A 19,993-nucleotide genomic window follows, 5' to 3' on the forward strand; every position below is an offset into this window, starting at 1 on the left:
GTTTGCTAAGAATGATGGTTTCCAGCTGCATCCATGTCCCTACAAAGGACGCAAACTCATCCTTTTTTATGGCTGCATAGTATTCCATGGTGTATATGTGCCACATTTTCTTAATCCAGTCTGTCACTGAGAACACATTTTGAAACTTCATTTCTGAAAACTTGTGAAGTAATGTCATAAAGACTTGAGTGAGCTTCTTCTACTCAATTCTAGTGTTGAAACTATGCCCCTTTTACTTAGGAGCCTTGTACCTTTTACCAACATCATCGTCTCAAGATTCTATTACAGTACAATTGTTATCTAACTAGAGTACTGAGTGCTCAACGTACAATGAAATCAACAACCCAATTACAGAGATTGTCCATTGCAATAACGTGTTTTTTATAACAAGGATATCAAAGACTATAAATGATTTTCCTAGTCTCATAGGAAATTGATTAGACTGGTATCCAGAAAATCAAGGTTGTAGTTCTCACTCTGGCGCCAATTATGCTTGACTTCAGATAAGTTAGTAGAGTATGCTTATGCCTCAGTTTCCTAACCTGCACCCACTCACCAACCCTCGGCTATACTTCCTTTACAGTAGGCTCCATCACGTCTGGTGGGATTCCTCTTTATGAGACAGGGCATAGCTATCCTCTCTTTCTTTGGATCCATGAAGAGAGCTCTGCTTTCTAACATTTTACCATTTTAAAGAACAAGGGGTATCATGGGAAGGTGCAGGGTAGTGTGAGGGTGAGCCTATGCAGTTGCAATTGCTCCTACCTGCTGCTTTTTGCTCAGGGCTCTAGGACAACCAAGGATCCTTAAGTAGGAGAGTAAGCTTCCACCTGTGTCTTGTTTCTTCTTTCTTTATTCATTACTCTTATTTTTGAGAAAGTACCTGTTGTTTATTTAAATACTCCAAGTCTGTCTTCCTTTTTGAAAAATAAGAGTGAAATATTTTTAGCACCAATTTAAAGATATATTAGCTTGATTTTTTTTTTTTTTTTTTTTTTTTTTTGAGATGGAGTCTCACTTTGTCACCCAGGCTGGAGTGCAGTGGCCGGATCTCAGCTCACTGCAAGCTCTGTCTCCTGGGTTTACGCCAAGCTTGATTTTTATATATGTTTAATTCTATGCAGCTGGTTTCAAAGAATGACTATGATTCTGAAAACATCTAATGTAGTGATTGACAAGCTAAATTGCAATATAAAAATGAAAAGTTCTCCCAGTGTTCCTAAACCAAAACATTACATGGGTTTCACCCTGCACCTCTCTGCCACCCCTCCAGTCTTCCCACTGAAGCTCCAGGGCAGCCCTGCAGGATTGCACTTTCCTTGCACTCCAGCCCTATGCTGAGGTATCCTGTGCATCTGGAATCTACCCTTCCTTAGAAAGCTCCCTGACTTCCTCCCACCCTGGTGCACCCAACATCCTAGGTGACCTTATACAGGACATAGTCCTGTGAGTGGGCTGTAGTACCCCCACCACAGTGTGCTCTCCCAGGGGGGGGCTACTTGTCCCTCCCATCAAACTGCTGTGGCATAATGGGCAGAGAAAAGATGCATGTTGAATGAATTCTCAGTTCTGTGAAGGAAGAGGAATCAAATCTCTATTTGACCCTTGGTGAAACTCAATTACTGTCCAGTGCCCTGGTTTTCACCACCAAAATCATACCAAAGTCAGAACATTCTTTAACCCTTGACCTGACAGGGGCAGGCTGTTGTCTTACAAAAGGTGATGGTCAATGTCCAGTGGAGGGAGGTGGAGAGTGAACTCAAGACTGACAGCAGGTCCAGGGTTTTCTCTACTTACTTGATGACATTATTTTCCTAAACACTGTGGTCTAAGGCCAACTCATTCTCTGTGTGTTAGCTTTGAAAGATACTTTTTAATTTCAGAGTGAAAACATGGGAATGTTAAGCCCAAAGTGCTTAGGAATTGTCCAGGAGCTCTGAGTACTGAGCAGAAAGGCCCCATTCCAAGGGCATGAGGATTCCCTAGAGGGCCCTGTGAGAGGAACTGTAGATCACTGTGTTCTTCAACAAAGTGTTTTTAAATATTTACTCTGTGACAATCATGTAAATTATAGGACTCTAAAGCCAGTGCCAAATTGAAAATCTGTGGCCCCTTTGAATTATTTATGAGTAAGGGACCTAGGAAGGGAGAGGCAGCCACTGTAGTTTGGGGAGTTCTGCTATTTGCACCAGTGGTTTTTTACTTCTGAGACCTAGGCGGAGACAGAGGTCATGGAGGATTATAGCTATGTGCAAAAAATTGGAAGAGAAGGCAGGATGGCTGCCATCAGTGGGCTCTCTCCTGAAGTTCATTATGTGAAATTTATCAGCTGCTCTTTTCTGCTGACATAGTTGAGGTTTTCATTTCTGTATTATGCTGTCGCTGGGATCCATTGCGGCTCATTGTACAGGCAGGATTATCGGTGCTCTGTATGTTAGTAGGTGATTTGGTGAAAGAGGCACAGACCTGGGACTCCAGACACGTGGGTTCTGCCTGTGTCAGGAGCAAGTTCCAGACTCTAGGAAAAGTCACTACATTCCTGTGATTCTGTTTCTGCTTCTGGAACACAAGGGCCTGTCCAAGCTAGACCACTTGGTGGGATTTCATTTTCCTATAATAATTTACCGTTCTAAAATGCTGAAGCTGACTTACAAAGAACTATGCATAGTATACTAGCTTCCTTAACACAATTTCACCATCAGATTACTGAATGAGAAAATATATTATGAAAACATCCAGTAGAAGATCTGGCACATTGGGGAATTACTAACTACAGGAGCAGTCAATCATTTCATCAGCGAGATGGGAGACCAGATGTACTCTCGCCTCCTAGATTAAAACCCTAAAAGAATGACACAAATCCAGGAAATGTGCTAAAATGAAGGGCAATAAATTCATAACAGAGAAACTAGGATACAGAAGGCAAATATGAGAGCACTCTTTTTAATCTTTCAGCAATGACTGTCATGGTTTAAGGTAAGGAAAAGTATTTATGCCACTTGATCAAATAAAGATCCAGCCTTGGTATTTTAACATTTTATTATTGAGCTCCCCACAGAAACAGCAGTGTTCTTTTGGCAGCTTTTCACTGCAGAATGAACAGATCAGAGGCCTTCAACCTCCAGCCTTGTATCTTTCCCACTGTATGGCTATAGTCTTCGGAAAACCAGACATGTATGCTGAAGAAAGATGTATGATATGCTGGCAGGGAAATGATTGTGGTGTCTGCAGACCAAGGTCTGAATCTCAGCTGTGTCACAGCTGTTAGTCTATAGGAAGATTTCCTAAATATTTGTGCTTCAGATACTGCTTCTGTAAACAGGCATAATATTTCTGATGTGACATAGTTGCTCTATCTGAATTTATACAAACAATCTAATGTCCTAAACAGCATACAGCACATGGCTACAGGCTAATTTTTGTGTGTTTCTGGCTACCAACCCCTTCTTTCTGCTAACAAGTATGAAAGGACTTAGAGTTTGAGATTTTCCTCTCCTCCTTTTTACCCATTCTCACACTCCTGAAAATTTAATTAATCCTTTTTTTGTGCACGGTGAGGATAACTAAGATCTAATTTCTCAGCAAATGTTTTAGTATGCAAAACATTATTAACTATAGTTACCATGCTATACATTTGGTTTGCAGAACTTATTTATATATTTACTCATGTATGTATTTATTTATTGAGAGAGATGAGGTCTCACTCTGTTGGCCAGGCTGGAATGCAGTGGTCCAGTCATGGTTTACTGCAACCTCAAACTCCTGGGCTCAAGCAGTCCTCCTACCTCAGCCTTTCAAGTAGCTGAGACTGCAATTGCATGCCACCATGCCCTGATAAGTAAAACAATTTGTTTGGTAGAAATGGGGTATCTCCATGTTGTCCAGGCTGGCCTCAAACTCCTGGGCTTAAGCAATCTTCCTTCCTTGGCCTCCCAAAGGGCTGAGATTACAGGTGTGAGCTACCATGCCCAGCCTTTATCTTATGTCTGGAATTTTGTATCCTTTGACTAACATCTCCCCATTGCTTCTTTTCCCTGGCCTCTGGTGACAGCCTTCTGCTCTCCCTTTCTGTGAATTTGATTTTTAAAAGTTCTACATATAAATGAGATTTTGCAGTGTTTGTTTTTCTTTGCCTGGCTTATTTCACTTAACATAATGTCCTTCATGTTCATTCATGTTGTCTCGAAGACAGGATTTCCTTCTCTTTTGAAGCTGAGTAATGTTCCATTATGTGCATGAATATCTGTCTATCTTATATTTTCTGTATCCATTCATTTATCAAGGGACACAGGTTATTTTCATATCTTGGCTATTGTGAATAATGCTGCAATGAACATAGGCCTGCAGATATCCCTTCAAGATAGTATTTTATTTTACTTTATTTTTTGACATATATCCAGAAATGGGTTTGCTGGAGCATATGGTAGATCTATTTTTAATTTTTTGAGACACCCCATACTGTTTTCCGTAATGGTTATACTAATTTACATTCCCACCAGCAGGATAAAAATTGTGATAATAATTTTGTAATGTATACATATATCAAAACATTACATTGTACACCTTAAATGTATGCAATTTTTATTTATCAATTATACCTGAATAAAGCTGGAAACAAAACAAACAAAATGAAAGCAATAATAATTGAAAACAAAGGAAATTTAATTCAACGTTGGACAGACACAAGGCAGGAGTGGGGTGTCAGCAGGGTTGGACAGGAAGCGTAAGGAAATGATGACGCATGCCTGCAGCCATAGAGTTTGGGGAAATGATAACAATCCAGCTTTTCAAATGGAAGCAGGGGGGAATACAAAGATTGGATTTGATTGTAAAGGAGATCTGTGTCTAGGTAAAGAATATGGGCTCTATATTTTTCTATTTCTTTCTGGAAGTTCTCTAGACTTTCTGGGTGAGGGGATTCATGAGTGTGCAGAGAAGCGAGCTGAGCAGGCATGCACGTGTTTGTGAGTGAGGCCTGGCACTGCGAGGATGGAGTTCAGGTGAAAGTAACAGGACTCAGCAACTTCTTGGATGTGTAGGGTGAAGAAGAGCAGGGAGATGGGAAGGACTTAGTGTTTTCTGAGCCTGGGTGACTGGGAAGATGATGGGGATATTTGCCCCAGGGTGTGTGTGTGTGTGTGTGTGTGTGTGTATTTAGGTTACAAAATTTCAGTATTCTACTGTGTTCCTCAAATAACATAATTCCAAGACATGTACTCAGCTAACCACATTTCTCGGGATCCTCTTAATCTAGAATGTTCTCATTCTTATGTAGAATCTAGGAGAGCACACAACATTGCAAATATACTCCCACCATCGACAGCACCAGTGGGGCACGGGCCATACTTTGGCAGGATCTGATACTTTATAAACACTATCTAATGTCACTTGGCTTTTTCCGACCCCCTGACAAGGTTGGTTGACATTGGGCTGCACATGAAGTGAGAAGCTGCCTGTGAGTCAACATTTTAGCTAGGAAGGACAGGACTGGCAGGCCCCATGAGGAGTAGGCTAGAAGTCAAGCTTGGTGAAAGAAAGACACATAGGAGAAAGACTGGTGGGTGTTACTGGTCCAGACAGATGAGGGATCAAGACCATAATTCAGTTCATGATGAATGTGTTAAGTCCAGGATCCAGCAAATGATGCAGCAGGTGTCAGGCACACACACTGTGAGCCTGGACCAGAATATCTGGGCAGTATTAATTTATAATCAAAAAAATTATTCTGGAAAACTGTACGGTGGATTTGCTGAACCAATAGCTCCTACTGTTGTTGCTTCTATGAGCCAGAACTTGCCTTAGTGTGTAGCTGAGTCCCCAGTGGAAGGAAAAAAAGGGAGAAGAGCAGGTGGCAAAGGGACAGAAGTCCAGATGCCTGGTGGCAAAAATGTTGGAATTTTGGAGCACTGTAGCCTGTCCCAACTCTGTACCTTTTATGAATGTTTACTTAGACCCCAGGATGTTTCAGTAAGAATTTAATATGCTGTCATAAGGCAATGCAAAATACCAATGATAAGATAAATTAAAATGCAGGTGATAGGATAACTTAAAATACAGATGATAAGGTAAATTAAAGGTGAGCCAAAAGGAAAATAAGCAAAATCTAGAACTGGCAAAATGAAATGGAGCAAGGATTTGTGCCTTTGGTAATGGACTCCACATACAAGCCACATATTTGACTCCAATCACTGACACAACCAGTTAGGAAAAGGAAACCTGATTGCTCTCACAGTCCACAATGTCCGAGAGAAAACACGAACCAATTTTATTTATGGAATTCTTCTTAACACAATATTGACTAGAATTCTCTAGGGAAGCACTATCCCACTCAGTGATATTATAAACAGCTCTTATAATAAAATCCTTTTAATTGATAAACTGATGGCAATTTCTTCATTTTGGCTGCTGGCATCACACACATGCACAAGCCCAAGAAAGCAAGCAAAGCAAAACAAAACAAGTAACTCCAAAACCAAAACTGGTTCAATGGAACAGTTCAGTTTTCTATCTATCTACATCTGGCTTCATCTAGAAGTGAATATTGATCTGATACATATGAAATAGTCTTATTTGCATATTGTTACTTAGCCTGAGTATGTTTCCTCTCTGCAAACATAGGCTATAGGATACTTATGAGGCTTAGACAATAAAATGTGAGAACCTGTAAACACAGTGCCTGTCATGTGAAGCATGAACAAGTCATAGTGGTTATGTTTGACAACAACATCAATGACAGAAATCCCAGCACACATTTGCTGAATTTCACAATGCCATTTGCCATTCTTTTCTGCTAATTGGCCGGGGCATGGGCAAAGCAAGCAGGATACATCGTAATGGCACAGGGAATCTGTGTAGCATGTAGATGAGCCGCGATTCACCATGAGCAGGCTGAAGGCTTACTTTTCAATTTGTCTTTCACAGGAATAACCCTCTACAGCCACCCATATGGAGGGGCCTTGCTGAATGAGGACAAGATGTGAGTTGATGGAATGCTGAGGGGGTGTGTCACTCTGACTATGGAAGAAAATCTGTGGGTTACTTAGGGATGATTTTGGTCTCTCTTTTGTATTTGCCCCAAGAGATGGCTTATAGAGTTAGTAAGAAATGCCCACAGGACTTGAGCATTTCTTTGCAATGTGTGAGAAAAATGACTATTAAGAGAGGCGGTGCATTGACTGAGCTTAAAACAGATGATTATGTCATGCAACTGTACTTCTAAGCAGAAATTATTCTAAGGGAATGATTTACCAGAAGCTTATGTGGCTGTACAACTTCCAAAGAGTTTTTGGGGTTAAAATCATAAACATTGCATTCATGTAGGTAAGCGTAGTAATGCCTCCTTGAATATTTCTCATGCAAGATTTTCCTCAAGATCCAGATGGAGACACGGGCAGGGATAAGGCCAGAGCTCTTCAGGTACAGAATTCTGTGTCAGTTCTCACTATCTTCATAAAGGGTAGCACACTTCCACCTGTCTTCTCTTTTTCTCCCCCATCTCCCTTCTCTATGATATGATTGACAAACTTTTAATTAAAAGTCAATAATAAAAATAGGTATTTAAAAATACTTTTTATGACCTAACCAAATTAAGTTGGAGAATGCAAATCTGCTTAATGGGCATTCTCTGCTCAAGTTGTTAATCTGGCAGGAACCGGCAGGAAGCATGGGTTGGGTTGCAGCTTGTCCTCACATTCCCATAATGATTTTCAGGATTCTAGCTTTAAGAGTGTCTGACACCTTCCAGAATTCCAAGAGTAGGCTAGCTGACATCTGTTGTAGAGTGCGCCACAATGGAGCAGAAGGCATGGCACAGCAGATGACTTGTGCTGAGGAGTTCCATCGTGTTGGCCTCCTGAAAGACCATCTGTAGTCTGACTGTTCCTAAAGAAGGGGTTGAGAGGAGGCAGCAATTGACTTGAGTGAAAGTAGTAGTGCTCCAGGTAAAACCATTACTAAGAAAATGTACAGTGTATATTATTACAAAGCACCTCAATCTATTGCAAAATCTCTTTGGCATTTCATGTGACTAAATTCAGAGATGGGCCAGTACAGTGTGGAGCTGTAGTGAAGGCTCCTCTCTGGCAGATGCTACTGCATTGCAAAGCAGTCCCCGTGTGGGAAAAGGTCACAGCTTACCCGGATGCTACTCAGAGGATATCTTTCATCTTAATTGGGAGTCAGGCTCAATGGTGAAGAGCAGATTTTGACACAAGAAGACTGAAATGCCCTCAAACTGTGCTCCTCAGTTATGTCTTCTGTAAACTGAGCTTAGTCATCCATATCTCAAAAGGTGGCTGAGGGGACTTAATGAGGGAATCCATGCCCTTAGCCAACATGCCTGGCTGATTCTGAATTTTTAATTAGCAGTTTTCACTGCTGTCATCATTGCTGATTGTTATTAGCAAAGAAGGCTTGTGTTCTTCGTCTGGCGCCTGAGAGCTGCTCTGTTCTGCCCGCAGCCTGGAGAGCATCCGTCAGTGTGGAGTGGCTCTCTGCATTGTGCTGGGATTCTCCATCCTGTCTGCATCCATCGGCAGCTCCGTGGTGAAGGACAGAGTGATTGGAGCCAAAAGGTTGCAGCACATAAGTGGCCTTGGCTACAGAATGTACTGGTTCACAAACTTCCTATATGACATGGTATGATTTGGGAATGAGATTCTGTGTGCTTCCATAATAGTGATCTAAATAGTGTGTGTGTATGGAGGGATGGAGGGGAGCGTGGGGCCCTGGCTGCCTTGGAGTGTCCACAAAAAGGGGTCATCTTACGGATAAGAGCATTTCAGATTAAGTTACCTTTACTGATCACCAGAGAATTGGTTCCTAATGGGAAGACTGACAAGCTTCAGGCTGGAGAACTGGGAAATTCTAGAACTTCACAAAGATGCAAAGTTTCTTCCTGAGGAGATGAGGAAATAATCACCTTTACTATGCTTTTTTCAATGGGGTAGTAGGTGAGGTGATACAAATCACTAGAAATGATCTTTCATCTGCATGCCTAACACCCGCTTCTGTGAGACCTGTGCCTTGTTGCCTAATAGATATGGCAGGTATTACTAGCATTTCTGGAATGCACTCAGTTAGTTTCCCAGTGGAAACCCTCCAGATCAGTGCCTCTAGTCCTTAGGGACAATAACGGATGCTTTGTCTAGGTGTTCCCTATTCCTCAGGACATTTATCTTAACTAAAAAAATGCATCTTATATGATAAGTTGTTCTTAGTGGTCAATATCTACTGTCATTGTTATCTGGTGGAGATGTCTTTATTTTGTAGGAAAGTGATGTCCTTGCCCTCATACATATGATTCATTTTGTGATACAGAAAATCATATGTAAGTCAGTGGAAGGCTGGAGGGCTACCATTTACTGAGCACCTTCCATGCACCAGGTGCTGTCTGAGCTGTGCTACACCCTGCACAAAATTCCACATGCTAACATGTTGCTTTCCTGTAAGGTTTATTTCTTTGAGCTGGCTTAGAATTTAGCTAATTTATTTCCTTTTGATGGTGTAACTTGGATTTTTGTTTTGTTTTGTTTTGAAAGTACGCTTTATAGGGATCCCACCTACGTTACCTAACATTTCAGGAGTTCATTTAATTTAATCAGAAGTTTCTCTGAACCTGCCTGATGATAGATATCACCTGGGACATTTGGTAACAGTAAGGATTCCCAAGGGCCTATCCTTCAAGATTCTATTCAATAGGACTGGGGGGACTTGGAGGTCTGCGTTTTACTAGGTACTCGAGGTGATTTATGAATCTTAACCAAGATTGACAAATTCTGGGTCTTTAAATCCTTATATTTGCTGAGGGACACTTGAAGGCAGGTAAGTGGAAGTGACTTGTGTGAGATTTTACTTCTAGTTGGTACAGAGACGGCTTCTCAGTGCCAGCCTCTGTTTCCTGGTCCAGTTTTGTTCACAGCGCTACACACTGCTGCTGGCTACTTGACTCTTTTCCATCTGTCATTTAACAGTGTCTAAGGGCCACAACTTTCCCAAAGAACAGGGAGAAGGGTGTGGCAACAGAGAATCACAACACACAGCGGGCCATGCTTCTAGGACATCGTGGGGCTTTCCAAGTCTCCAAAACCCCAGGATCTTCCTTCCTTTCTGCATCCTTAGTTTATTATCTTTTTATGCCTCCCAGTCAGTCTGACTTTTCTTTACTCTGTGATGTTTGACCTTGGGGATTAAGGACAGAGAGGGTTCTTTGCTTCTTGTTTGGATAGTTTTCCATCTTCATCCAATCATTCTCTGCTTATTCTATTCAATCACTGATTTAATAAATATTTTTGAGGATCTGTTGTGGATCAAGGTGTGTCCAAGGTTGCTATGGACTAAATGATTATGTCCCCCCAAATTTCATATGTTGATCATCCCAGTGTGATGGTATTTGGAGGTGGGATCTTGGAGAGATAATTAGGTTCTGAGGGTGGAGCCTTCCTGAATGGGATTAGTGCCCTTGTAAAAGAGGCCTCAGAGAGCTCTGTGTGAGAACACAGTGAGAAATCACAGTCTGAACCAGGAAACTAGCCTTCGCCAGACACCGAATCTGCCAACATCTTGATTCTGGTCTTTCCAGCCTCCAGAACTGTGAGTAATAAAGTTGTGTGGTTTATAAGCCACTTGGTCTATGTTATTCTATCACAGCCCCACAAACGGTGTTGGGCATAAAACCATGCGTAAAACAGAGAAGATTGCTCTCCTCAAAGAGATTCTCATGAGAGGAAGCAGAAAACAAGCAAGAAAACAAACAAATAAATAAATGTGCAAGATACAGTTGGCCCATGACTGAGTCTATTGATAGAATGAAAGAGAACGATAGGATGGAGAATGACTTGAAATGTGGAGGTCAAAGAAGACAGTGAAACTTAAGCTGAGATCTGTGAGGTAAGAAGGGGCCCTCCCCATGGATGACATGCAGGAAGAGCTCTGCAGCTTGAGGCTCTAAGAGAAGAAGGAGCCAGGTGTGTGACGCCAAAGAAAGCCATGGCTCTTGTTGGGCTGTGGGGAGCACCTTAAGGTGAGGCTGGATAGAGAGGTAGTGTGAGGAGTCTGTCCTTGGTTCTACGTGTGTGGGAGGAGGCTGTGTTTCATGAGAGCTGATTGGATTCCTTGACCCTCCTCAAAGGAGATGGGTATGCGTGACAGTAGTAGTCTCCTCAGGCTGTGATAACAAAATACCACAGGCTGGGTGCCTTCACCAGGGAAACTTGGTTCTTTCGTTGTCCTGGAGGCTGGAAGTCTGAGATCAAGGTGTTGGCAGGGTTGGTTCCTTCTGAGGCTTCTCTCCTTGGCTTGTAGACAGCCATCCTCTCCCTGTGTCCTCACGTGGTCAGCCCTCTGTGAGTGACTGCATCCTGATCTCTTCTAGGGACACCAGTGATGTTGGATGAGGGCTCACCCAATTGACTTCATTTTACCTTAATCTCTTGTTTAAAGCCCTGTCTCCAAATACAGTCACATCTTGAAATACTGGGGATTCAACGTATGAATTTTGGGGGGATACAACTCAGGTTATAACAAGTGACTTTCCAGGACTAATTCCATGGCTACGGAACTCCTAATGTGCAAAATAGGAAATATATTTGTGAAGCTGAAAGGAAACTTCAGGATAAGTAGATGATAATAAATATGACCATCTGATGTAACAGCTCTCCCTTATTTCTTTTTATTTTCTCAGCTCTTTTACTTGGTTTCCGTCTGCCTGTGTGTTGCTGTTATTGTCGCCTTCCGGTTAACAGCTTTTACTTTCCGCGAGAACTTGGCAGCCACGGCCCTCCTGCTGTCACTTTTCGGGTATGTGATGAGAAACGCTGCTGCAGAATTACGGTTTGTTTTCTGAAAAAGAAAACCCTCAGGATGGCTTTGAACCTGCTGTCGACTTCATGATTTCCTCTCTTTTGAAGCAATTATGTTGCTTCTGCAAGGGACACGGAGCAAACAAGCCTGAGTAGGATGATGAATGCCCTGTGGAGGAAGGAAGGGCTGACCTGGTCGTGATGAAGACAGCTCTGCCCTGTCTCAGACAGACCCTCAAGCTGTTTGACAAACTTGTGCAGCTGGAAATGGATTCTCTATTATTCTCACTTTGACATTAATCAGGGGCTCAAATACATAATCCAGTTAGCTGGGAGATTGCATTTGTGGAGGTTCTCTCAGCAAGCTGTCCGGCATCTTTTTCTCCTCTCCTATAATATTAGTAGTTTGAAAATGTTTTGTCTAATTTCTATCCCTTTTTTTCTCAGATGAAAAAATAGCAAATGGAGAAAAGTCATTTTATGAATTTCTGATTTATGTATACTAGTCAGGATCATTGCTAGTGCCCTCAAAATTATATCTACCTGCTATCAGGATATATTTGTCTTCTTATGCGTCATGCATGTATGCTTATATACAGGCTAACTCCATAAGAGATACTTAGTAGGAAAAATAATTATCATACTAATTTATTATAATTCAAGGCTATTTTAAAAGATAAAACAACTTGCTTTTATTTAAGAGGATTGCAAATAAAATGATTTTTACAGTTTGTATTTATATAAGTGGCCTAGAATTATTCAAAATGTCTAATTAGAGACAGAGTTTTACTTAAACAAATATATACTATTACTAGATGAATGTGTAGGTGGATTGGTGGATGGATGGAAGTATGTAGATAAGAGAGAGAGAAAGAGAGATAGAGGGAGAAAGATTAAGAGAGAGAGGGAGAGAGAGATTGAGAGAAACAAGACAGACAAACTTTTGGGGGAACATTGATATTACTACTCACTAACCCCAATTCTGTGGCTTTGGTAATACTAATTATTCTGTCTAATGCTCAGTTTTTTCTCTATAAAACTTCATATCTTTTGCTATAAAGATTAAATTAAATAGTTTATGCAAATATCATGGACGATGACTGGTACAAAGTACTCATTAAATTAATTTTAGCCATTATTGTTACTCTTTAGAATTATTTTACTCTTTAGAAGATGTAATTGCTATAAAGCATGCTTATAGTAGACATATGTTTATTATATTTAACAAGAAATTTACGGACTTGTGTATAAAGATCTATATGTGTGTGTACCCAGCTCTAAGAACACAGTTTGATTTCAGTTTATTGATCCAATTGAATGGATAGTGTTGTCATGTCTCCCTCTATTTCAAGTAAAATAAACTTTGCTGTAAAATTATTTTTGAATTTTAGGAGAGTATATCTCAAAAACTGAGTTAAAACTTAGATGAAATGGTTAGAAAGCCTTAAAAACATGCTTTCAGAATTTTTTATTAATGTTGTTTTGATTTTGAAACCCTTTAAGAATTTGAATTTGAATACCTTCATTTAAAAAAAAGAATTTGAATTAAACTAAGAATTCTCTTCACATACATAACTACCACATTTTTCAAAGAATTTCTGGAGATTCACAGGTCTGTTGAAGCACAATCATAGACAATAGGGGTTACACACTTCTGGTTAAGAACTCTTAGGTTGCAGGGACTGGAAAGATGTCAAAGATAACTCAGACTGTGTTTGTGGTCACAGCTAATTCCAGGAAAGAAGAGCCCCCAAGGGAAGTCAATCAGGATGTCACCAGGTGACATCCATGGGGATGCAGATTTAGAAGGTAGCTCTTTCTTCATGGAGCACAGCCAGTGGAACTGGTGATCCCCCACTGTAACAGGAGGGGCAGTGAGATACCTGGTCTGGGGAACCACTGTCTCCTATGTGCCTGGCAATCTCTGGGTGAGGATAGCAGAATTGGCTCACTCCTATTGTCCCTCTAAGGATCTGTGGGTACAGGGATCCCAAGGGCAAACTTGGGAAAGCTGAATCCCGAGCTGAAACCTAAGAGCAAGTCCAGGCATTAATGGCTGCTTAAAGGCAGGAATCTGAAAATCTACTCATCTGACAAAGGGCTAATATCCAGAATCTACAAAGAACTCAAACAAATTTACAAGAAAAAAACAAACAACCCCATCACAAAGTGAGCAAAGGATATGAACAGACATTTCTCAAAAGAAGACATGCATACAGCCAACAGACACATGAAAAAATGCTCGTCATCACTGGCCATCAGAGAAATGCAAATCAAAACCACAATGAGATACCATCTCACACCAGTTAGAATGGCAATCTTTAAAAAGTCAGGAAACAACAGGTGCTGGAGAGGATGTGGAGAAATAGGAACACTTTTACACTGTTAGTGGGATTGTAAACTAGTTCAACCATTATGGAAAACAGTATGGCGATTCCTCAAGGATCTAGAACTAGAAGTACCATACGACCCAGCCATCCCATTACCGGGTATGTACCCAAAGGATTATAAATCATGCTGCTATAAAGACATATGCACATGTATGTTCATTGCAGCACTATTCACAATAACAAAGACTTGGAATCAACCCAAATGTCCATCAGTGACAGACTAGATTAAGAAAATGTGGCACATGTACACCATGGAATACTATGCAGCCATAAAAAAGGATGAGTTTTTGTCCTTTGTAGGGACATGGATGCAGCTGGAAACCATCATTCTCAGCAAAATGTTGCAAGAACAGAAAACCAAACACCGCATGTTCTCACTCATAGGTGGGAACTGAACAATGAGATCACTTGGACTCGGGAAGGGGAACATCACACACCGGAGCCTATTATGGGGGAGGGGAGAGGAGGGAGGGATTGCATTGGGAGTTATACCTGATGTAAATGACGAGTTGATGGGTGCTGACGAGTTGATGGGTGCAGCACACCAACATGACACAAGTATACATATGAAACAAACCTGCATGTTATGCACATGTACCCTAGAACTTAAAGTATAATAATAATTAAAAAAAAAAAAACAAAGAATAAGGGATAGTATACACGAATTGATTCTTTTAAGAGATAACAAGACAAATATGCCCAATAGCAGTTTTATTGTTTTTCTTCTTTCTATCAAGGACAGTTTGTTATTTAAACTACAAAAGGGAGAGTCAGAGATAATTAGCATCCAAAAGAGGGAAGTAACATCTGAAATGAATGAAAGAAAACAGAGCCTAGCTTACATAAAAATTGAAACCTTAAGAACACATTTGATGTATATTTAGTGCCAAAAGATGAGATTACAGAATCCTGTTTGGGGTCTTGGGAAATTCACATAGCATGGGGAAGTGGCTGATTTTCAAAAGGGGAATTTTCTTCCCCCATAAATTCCATGATGCTGTGAATAGTAGGTCAATCTCTAGCAATTTTTAAAATCATTAAAATGATATTATATTTTAATAAAAGCCTGGAGATTATTGAAATTCACTGTAATTTTCATACAAAAAAAATTTATGCTCTCTAAGCCAATTTCATTTTTTTCTTATAAGAAAGGAGACTGGAGCTGTGAATATGTTAATTTGAGCCAAGCATTTGAAAGATAACTAATGAAAATGTAGTAAAAAAGTGATGGAATCATAGCCAGTTGAAAACCACACTGAAAGACTCTTCATTCATCTAGCAATAGGAACTCTCGTGTGACTTCATTTAGGACTATGTCTCTGATTCTTTGTTTTTCTTAAATAATGCTTTGATCTGCTTGTCAAATATTTAAATTACATAACCCAGCATGGAAACCTTATGTAATAAGTAACAAAGTACAGATGCTGAACCATCTCAAAGGAAGTAGAGCCTAGTGTTGAGGTGGTAATTAGTCCCTCAAGTGCAGATCGGGTATGTGGGCTCCACAGCAAGACAGGGAGGCTGCTGCACCCTTAGATTGTATTGCTGAATGTGGAGATGCTGATCAAAGCAGATGATAATCTTGCTGTGTGTTGTGCCAGGCCAACCACATCATGTTCTCTGTGAGGTGGCCTTACCTAAACTCCCCTGAGTTCCACAATGCAAAATTTAACAGAGAGAGCTGGTTGAATATCGTGTTGTTAAAGGAGCAGAGAAAGACCTAATCTTTTGTAGTGGAGGTTTAAGCGGAATAACATGGCTATCCTCAGCTATTTAAAGGACTGTCACATGGAAAAGAAAAGCAATTTGTCACCTGTTGTTCCAGAATACAGAGTTAGAATCAGTAGTTATAAGTTGGAGAGAGTTTTCATTCACTCTTAGAATGAATTTTATGGCAGTTACAGCTGCCCCGAAATTTGGCTCACAAACTTCTACTACTGCTTATGTTTCCGTTGCAAAAATACTTGCAATTCTATAATTTCATTTGATTCTCAAAACAGTCGCATGACGGAGTGCAGCACTTGATTTTTGTCTCAGAAGGGACAATAAAGGAAAGAGGGGAGGTGTGTGGCGTGGGCGAATATGTGTTGGGTTTTGAATTCTCTCTGTGGTAGTTTATTTCAGATAGAGGTGTTGATAATGTACAGCCCTAAGAAGTCATGACTTACCTCTCTGGTAATTATTTTGATTTAATTAGTTGATTATCTTATGCAGCAACTGCTTTAGAACAGCTCTTGCCTCCATTTTGTGCTTTGAAAGAATTATCTTCATGCCCACATTTTGAAGCAGATTGCTATTGAGTAGAGTGTCTAAAACACTATATGATTTTATATATCATATTATACATATATCTAATGAACTATGAGAATGTATCTTTTAACCCAGGAAAGCATTCCAATATCATAGACATCATATGAAAGGGAGTGTATACTAGACTAAGAGTTAACTTGAAGGCCTGGCATCTCTTATATCATTTTGAAGTCTCATGCTTTTCAGAACTTGTAAACATATTAAGAAAATCTCAGACATTTTGCAGGCACTGAAATGTTTCAGGTTAAGCCAATCATTCACCATAAGAAAACAGTGATACATTTACCTTGAGTGAGCAGAGAACTTGTTGGAGCTCCAGATACATGAGAATCTTTCAGGAAAGTTGTGATTCAAAATCAATGACTTCTCTGCTGATACTAGACACAATCATTCAAATTGTGTTTCCTTTATTGGGTGCAGTGGTATTATTTCAGGAAGGAGCTGAGGGAAGTTGCCATGAATGAAACCTGGCTTTAGAATGGAGGAGACAGAATGAGGAAAATGAGATGTTTTCCTTTTAGGGATGTTTGGGTGGTATCTTAGATCCTGATGTCATCTGACACACGTGGGGACTGCTTCTAGGGTTCAATATTTAGCAATGCTTCTTACTCCCCAGTTTTGGGGCCACATGGAAATGAACCCCATGTTCAACTTCACCTACCTATCACCTGCAAAGCTCGATCAAGTGTCTGAACTCTGCAAATCCCCATTATTTTGCCTGTGAGATGATGGTTACAGTGCTGTCTCCTGGGTTGCTGGGGGCTAAAGGAAGAATAGGTCACACTGAGGAGTTACAGATGGTACCTCTGTGCAATGGATGCTGGAAGAAGGCTTTCAGTTTTTATTTTTAGGTCTTATTTTTTTATGTAGCTCTGCAGCTTTTTATATTCTTGATACCTTTTAATTCTCAATATAACAACTAAGTATTATTCCTGCCTTCCTGACGAGAAGCAGAGCAAAGAAGCTCCTTTTGGGGAAGAAAAGTTGGAGAAGTCAGCTGACTTTCTCCAGGCCACAGAGCCAACGAGTTCAGGCCCATGTACAACCCGTGTGTTGTGACCCCATCCTGTGTTCTTTCTATTGCATTGCAGAGTCCTATGAAGCCCCAGGAAGAGTGTGTTGTCTTTGAAAAATACCATGGAATGTATTTATGTAAAGTTCATTTCTGTTCACCAAGTGAGGAAAAATTGCTGGGCCAATAAAATTGCATCTATCATTCAGTCTTATGGCTCTCCCCATTTTTGTTTTCAGAGAATTCAGTTACCCACAGTCAACTGTGGTCTCAAGATATTAAATGGAAAATTCCAGAAATAAACAATTAATCGGTTTTAAAGGGCACAATGTTCTGAGTAGCATGATGAAATCTTGTACTGTCTTGCTCTGTCCTGGCAGGGACGTGAATTTCCCCTTTGTCCAGCACATCCTCACTTCAGATCTGGGAGTCAGTGAGTTACCAAATTGATTGTCGCAGCCTGGCAGTGCTTGTGTTCAGGAGACCCTTGTTTTACTAGATGGCCCCAAAGTGCTAGAGTAGGCATGCTGGCATATTACTGTAATTGTTCTATTTTATATTAGTCATTGTTCTTACTCTCTCACTGTGCCTAATTTATAAATCAAACCTTATCATAGGTTGCATGTATGGGGAAAAACATAGTGTATATAGGGTTCAGTAATATCTGCATTTTCAGGGATTCACCCCAAGGTCTTAAAATGTATCTGCCATAGATAAGAGAAAACTACTACAAATATTACGATAAAACAAACATGACATTTCACTTTACTTTTCAGATATGCAACTCTTCCGTGGATGTACCTGATATCCAGAATCTTCTCCAGTTCAGATGTGGCTTTCATTTCCTATGTCTCACTGAACTTCATCTTTGGCCTTTGTACCATGCTCATAACCGTCATGCCCCGGTTACTAGCCATCATCTCCAAAGCTAAGGTCAGTAGCTTTGTAGCATCACCTCTACACTTCTGCACCTCTAGTGCAAAGACGGTGTTAACTCACGTCTCTTGTTGCTTTTCCAACTGGAATTCAATGGAAATGCATTGGTATCCACTGTCTTTAAATTCCAGAAAGATAAATTGATTCTAATTAACAAAAAACATGTTGCCATTATAAAAGCCATTATAAAAGGGCTTAGCAACAATTGGTTAAAAGATGTGCTGTTTCAGCCACTCCATTCTTGAGGGTAGAGTCGTGAAGATGTTCACTGCCACATCCCCAGCATTTTCATCAGAGACGATTTGTTGATGAATTACTGATGAATGGTGGAACAGTGAGTCATTGAAACATGCCCTCTCAATGTTCACTATTGTTAGGGTCAGACTCTACAAGGTAGGATGGGCCATACCGCAGCTGATCATGCTCTCAGGGCACAGCATGTCTGAATGATGATCTGGAGGATTCTGCCCTCTTCTCTGTGATTTCTGGAACAACTTTAATTTTGCTATTTTCCAAGTGTGGCAGCCAAGGGCTTTCCTGAGCATAAGGCCCATGGTCAGGAAGAATTTCTCCTTGCGAGATCAGCACCACTCTCCAATAGGCCGTTCTGATTGGCAAGTCGTTTCTTAAATGTCATCTCCAGCAGCTGTCTAGGTCAAGCTGAACCCATTCGTCCTGCCACATTCCTTTTACTCCTGTCTCCTCCCTTAGTGAGGCCTACCGGGGTCTTTGCCTCTGCTTTAATACATCTTTCAGCCCCTCAGCATCCCCGGTGCTACCTGGAGGTAAGGACTTCAGATTTTGCACTTTCCTCTGCCCTCCTTATTGCAGTCCTTTTCATTCTGTTTTCTTTTCTCAGCTCTGGCCACACTGTTCTCTCCTGATTCCCTGCTGTTTATATGGAGTCCGATTCCTCAGTAGTTCCCAAATGTTTGGCCAACTCAGAGGCTGAGAAAATGACCTGGAAAAGCTACTGAACTACTAGTTTTGAAGCATGTGCTGCAGTTCTCATTTAAAATCAAACAGGGGCTGATGCCTGTTTAACTGGGATGAGTCTACTTCCTCATGGCTGGACTTTCAGAGACTTAGTAGATTTGCCAATGATAGCTAACATTAGTTTTTATTATTGTGCTTCCTATTTTGATAGAAGTAGTGAACTCTGTAAACATCGATTATGCATTCAGTGAAGGTAATAATCTATTTTGGTGAATTTTACAGATTTATTATTGACACTGATTTATATTAATATGTCTACACTTTAAAGAGAAAACTTGCAGAACAATTAATTGGCTTTAGCTTGAGAAGAAAATTGAAATCAGTAGAGATAGTGTACAATTTTCCTCCTCCCTCATCGGATCTCTAACATGACATGAACCATGAGGATGTCCACCATGAACCATGGTGAAACTGAACAGAGACTCACAGTAGATAATCGTAGTGCTGAGGAACTTGGAAGCAGAGAGCTGCCCTGGGGAGTGGAGTCACAAAAGTGAGATTTAGCTCCAAAAGTAAAAGGAAGGAGAATTGTCTATATCCAAAGAGAAAGC

The 19,993-nt window shown here is 40.6% G+C and overlaps 1 protein-coding gene across 1 annotated transcript in view; it reads left to right on the forward strand.

Annotated features, from left to right (window-relative positions):
* ABCA13 (ATP binding cassette subfamily A member 13) overlaps positions 1–19,993 on the forward strand; it is a 514,497-nt gene that overhangs the window by 356,164 nt on the left and 138,340 nt on the right. Inside the window, 4 exon segments of the mRNA XM_023226480.1 lie at positions 6,922–6,976; positions 8,460–8,637; positions 11,681–11,796; positions 18,287–18,443. Of these exon segments, the coding sequence (XP_023082248.1) occupies positions 6,922–6,976; positions 8,460–8,637; positions 11,681–11,796; positions 18,287–18,443 (506 nt within the window).

This window comes from Piliocolobus tephrosceles, chromosome 8 (assembly GCF_002776525.5).
Source record: "Piliocolobus tephrosceles isolate RC106 chromosome 8, ASM277652v3, whole genome shotgun sequence".
NCBI classification, from domain to species: domain Eukaryota; kingdom Metazoa; phylum Chordata; class Mammalia; order Primates; family Cercopithecidae; genus Piliocolobus; species Piliocolobus tephrosceles.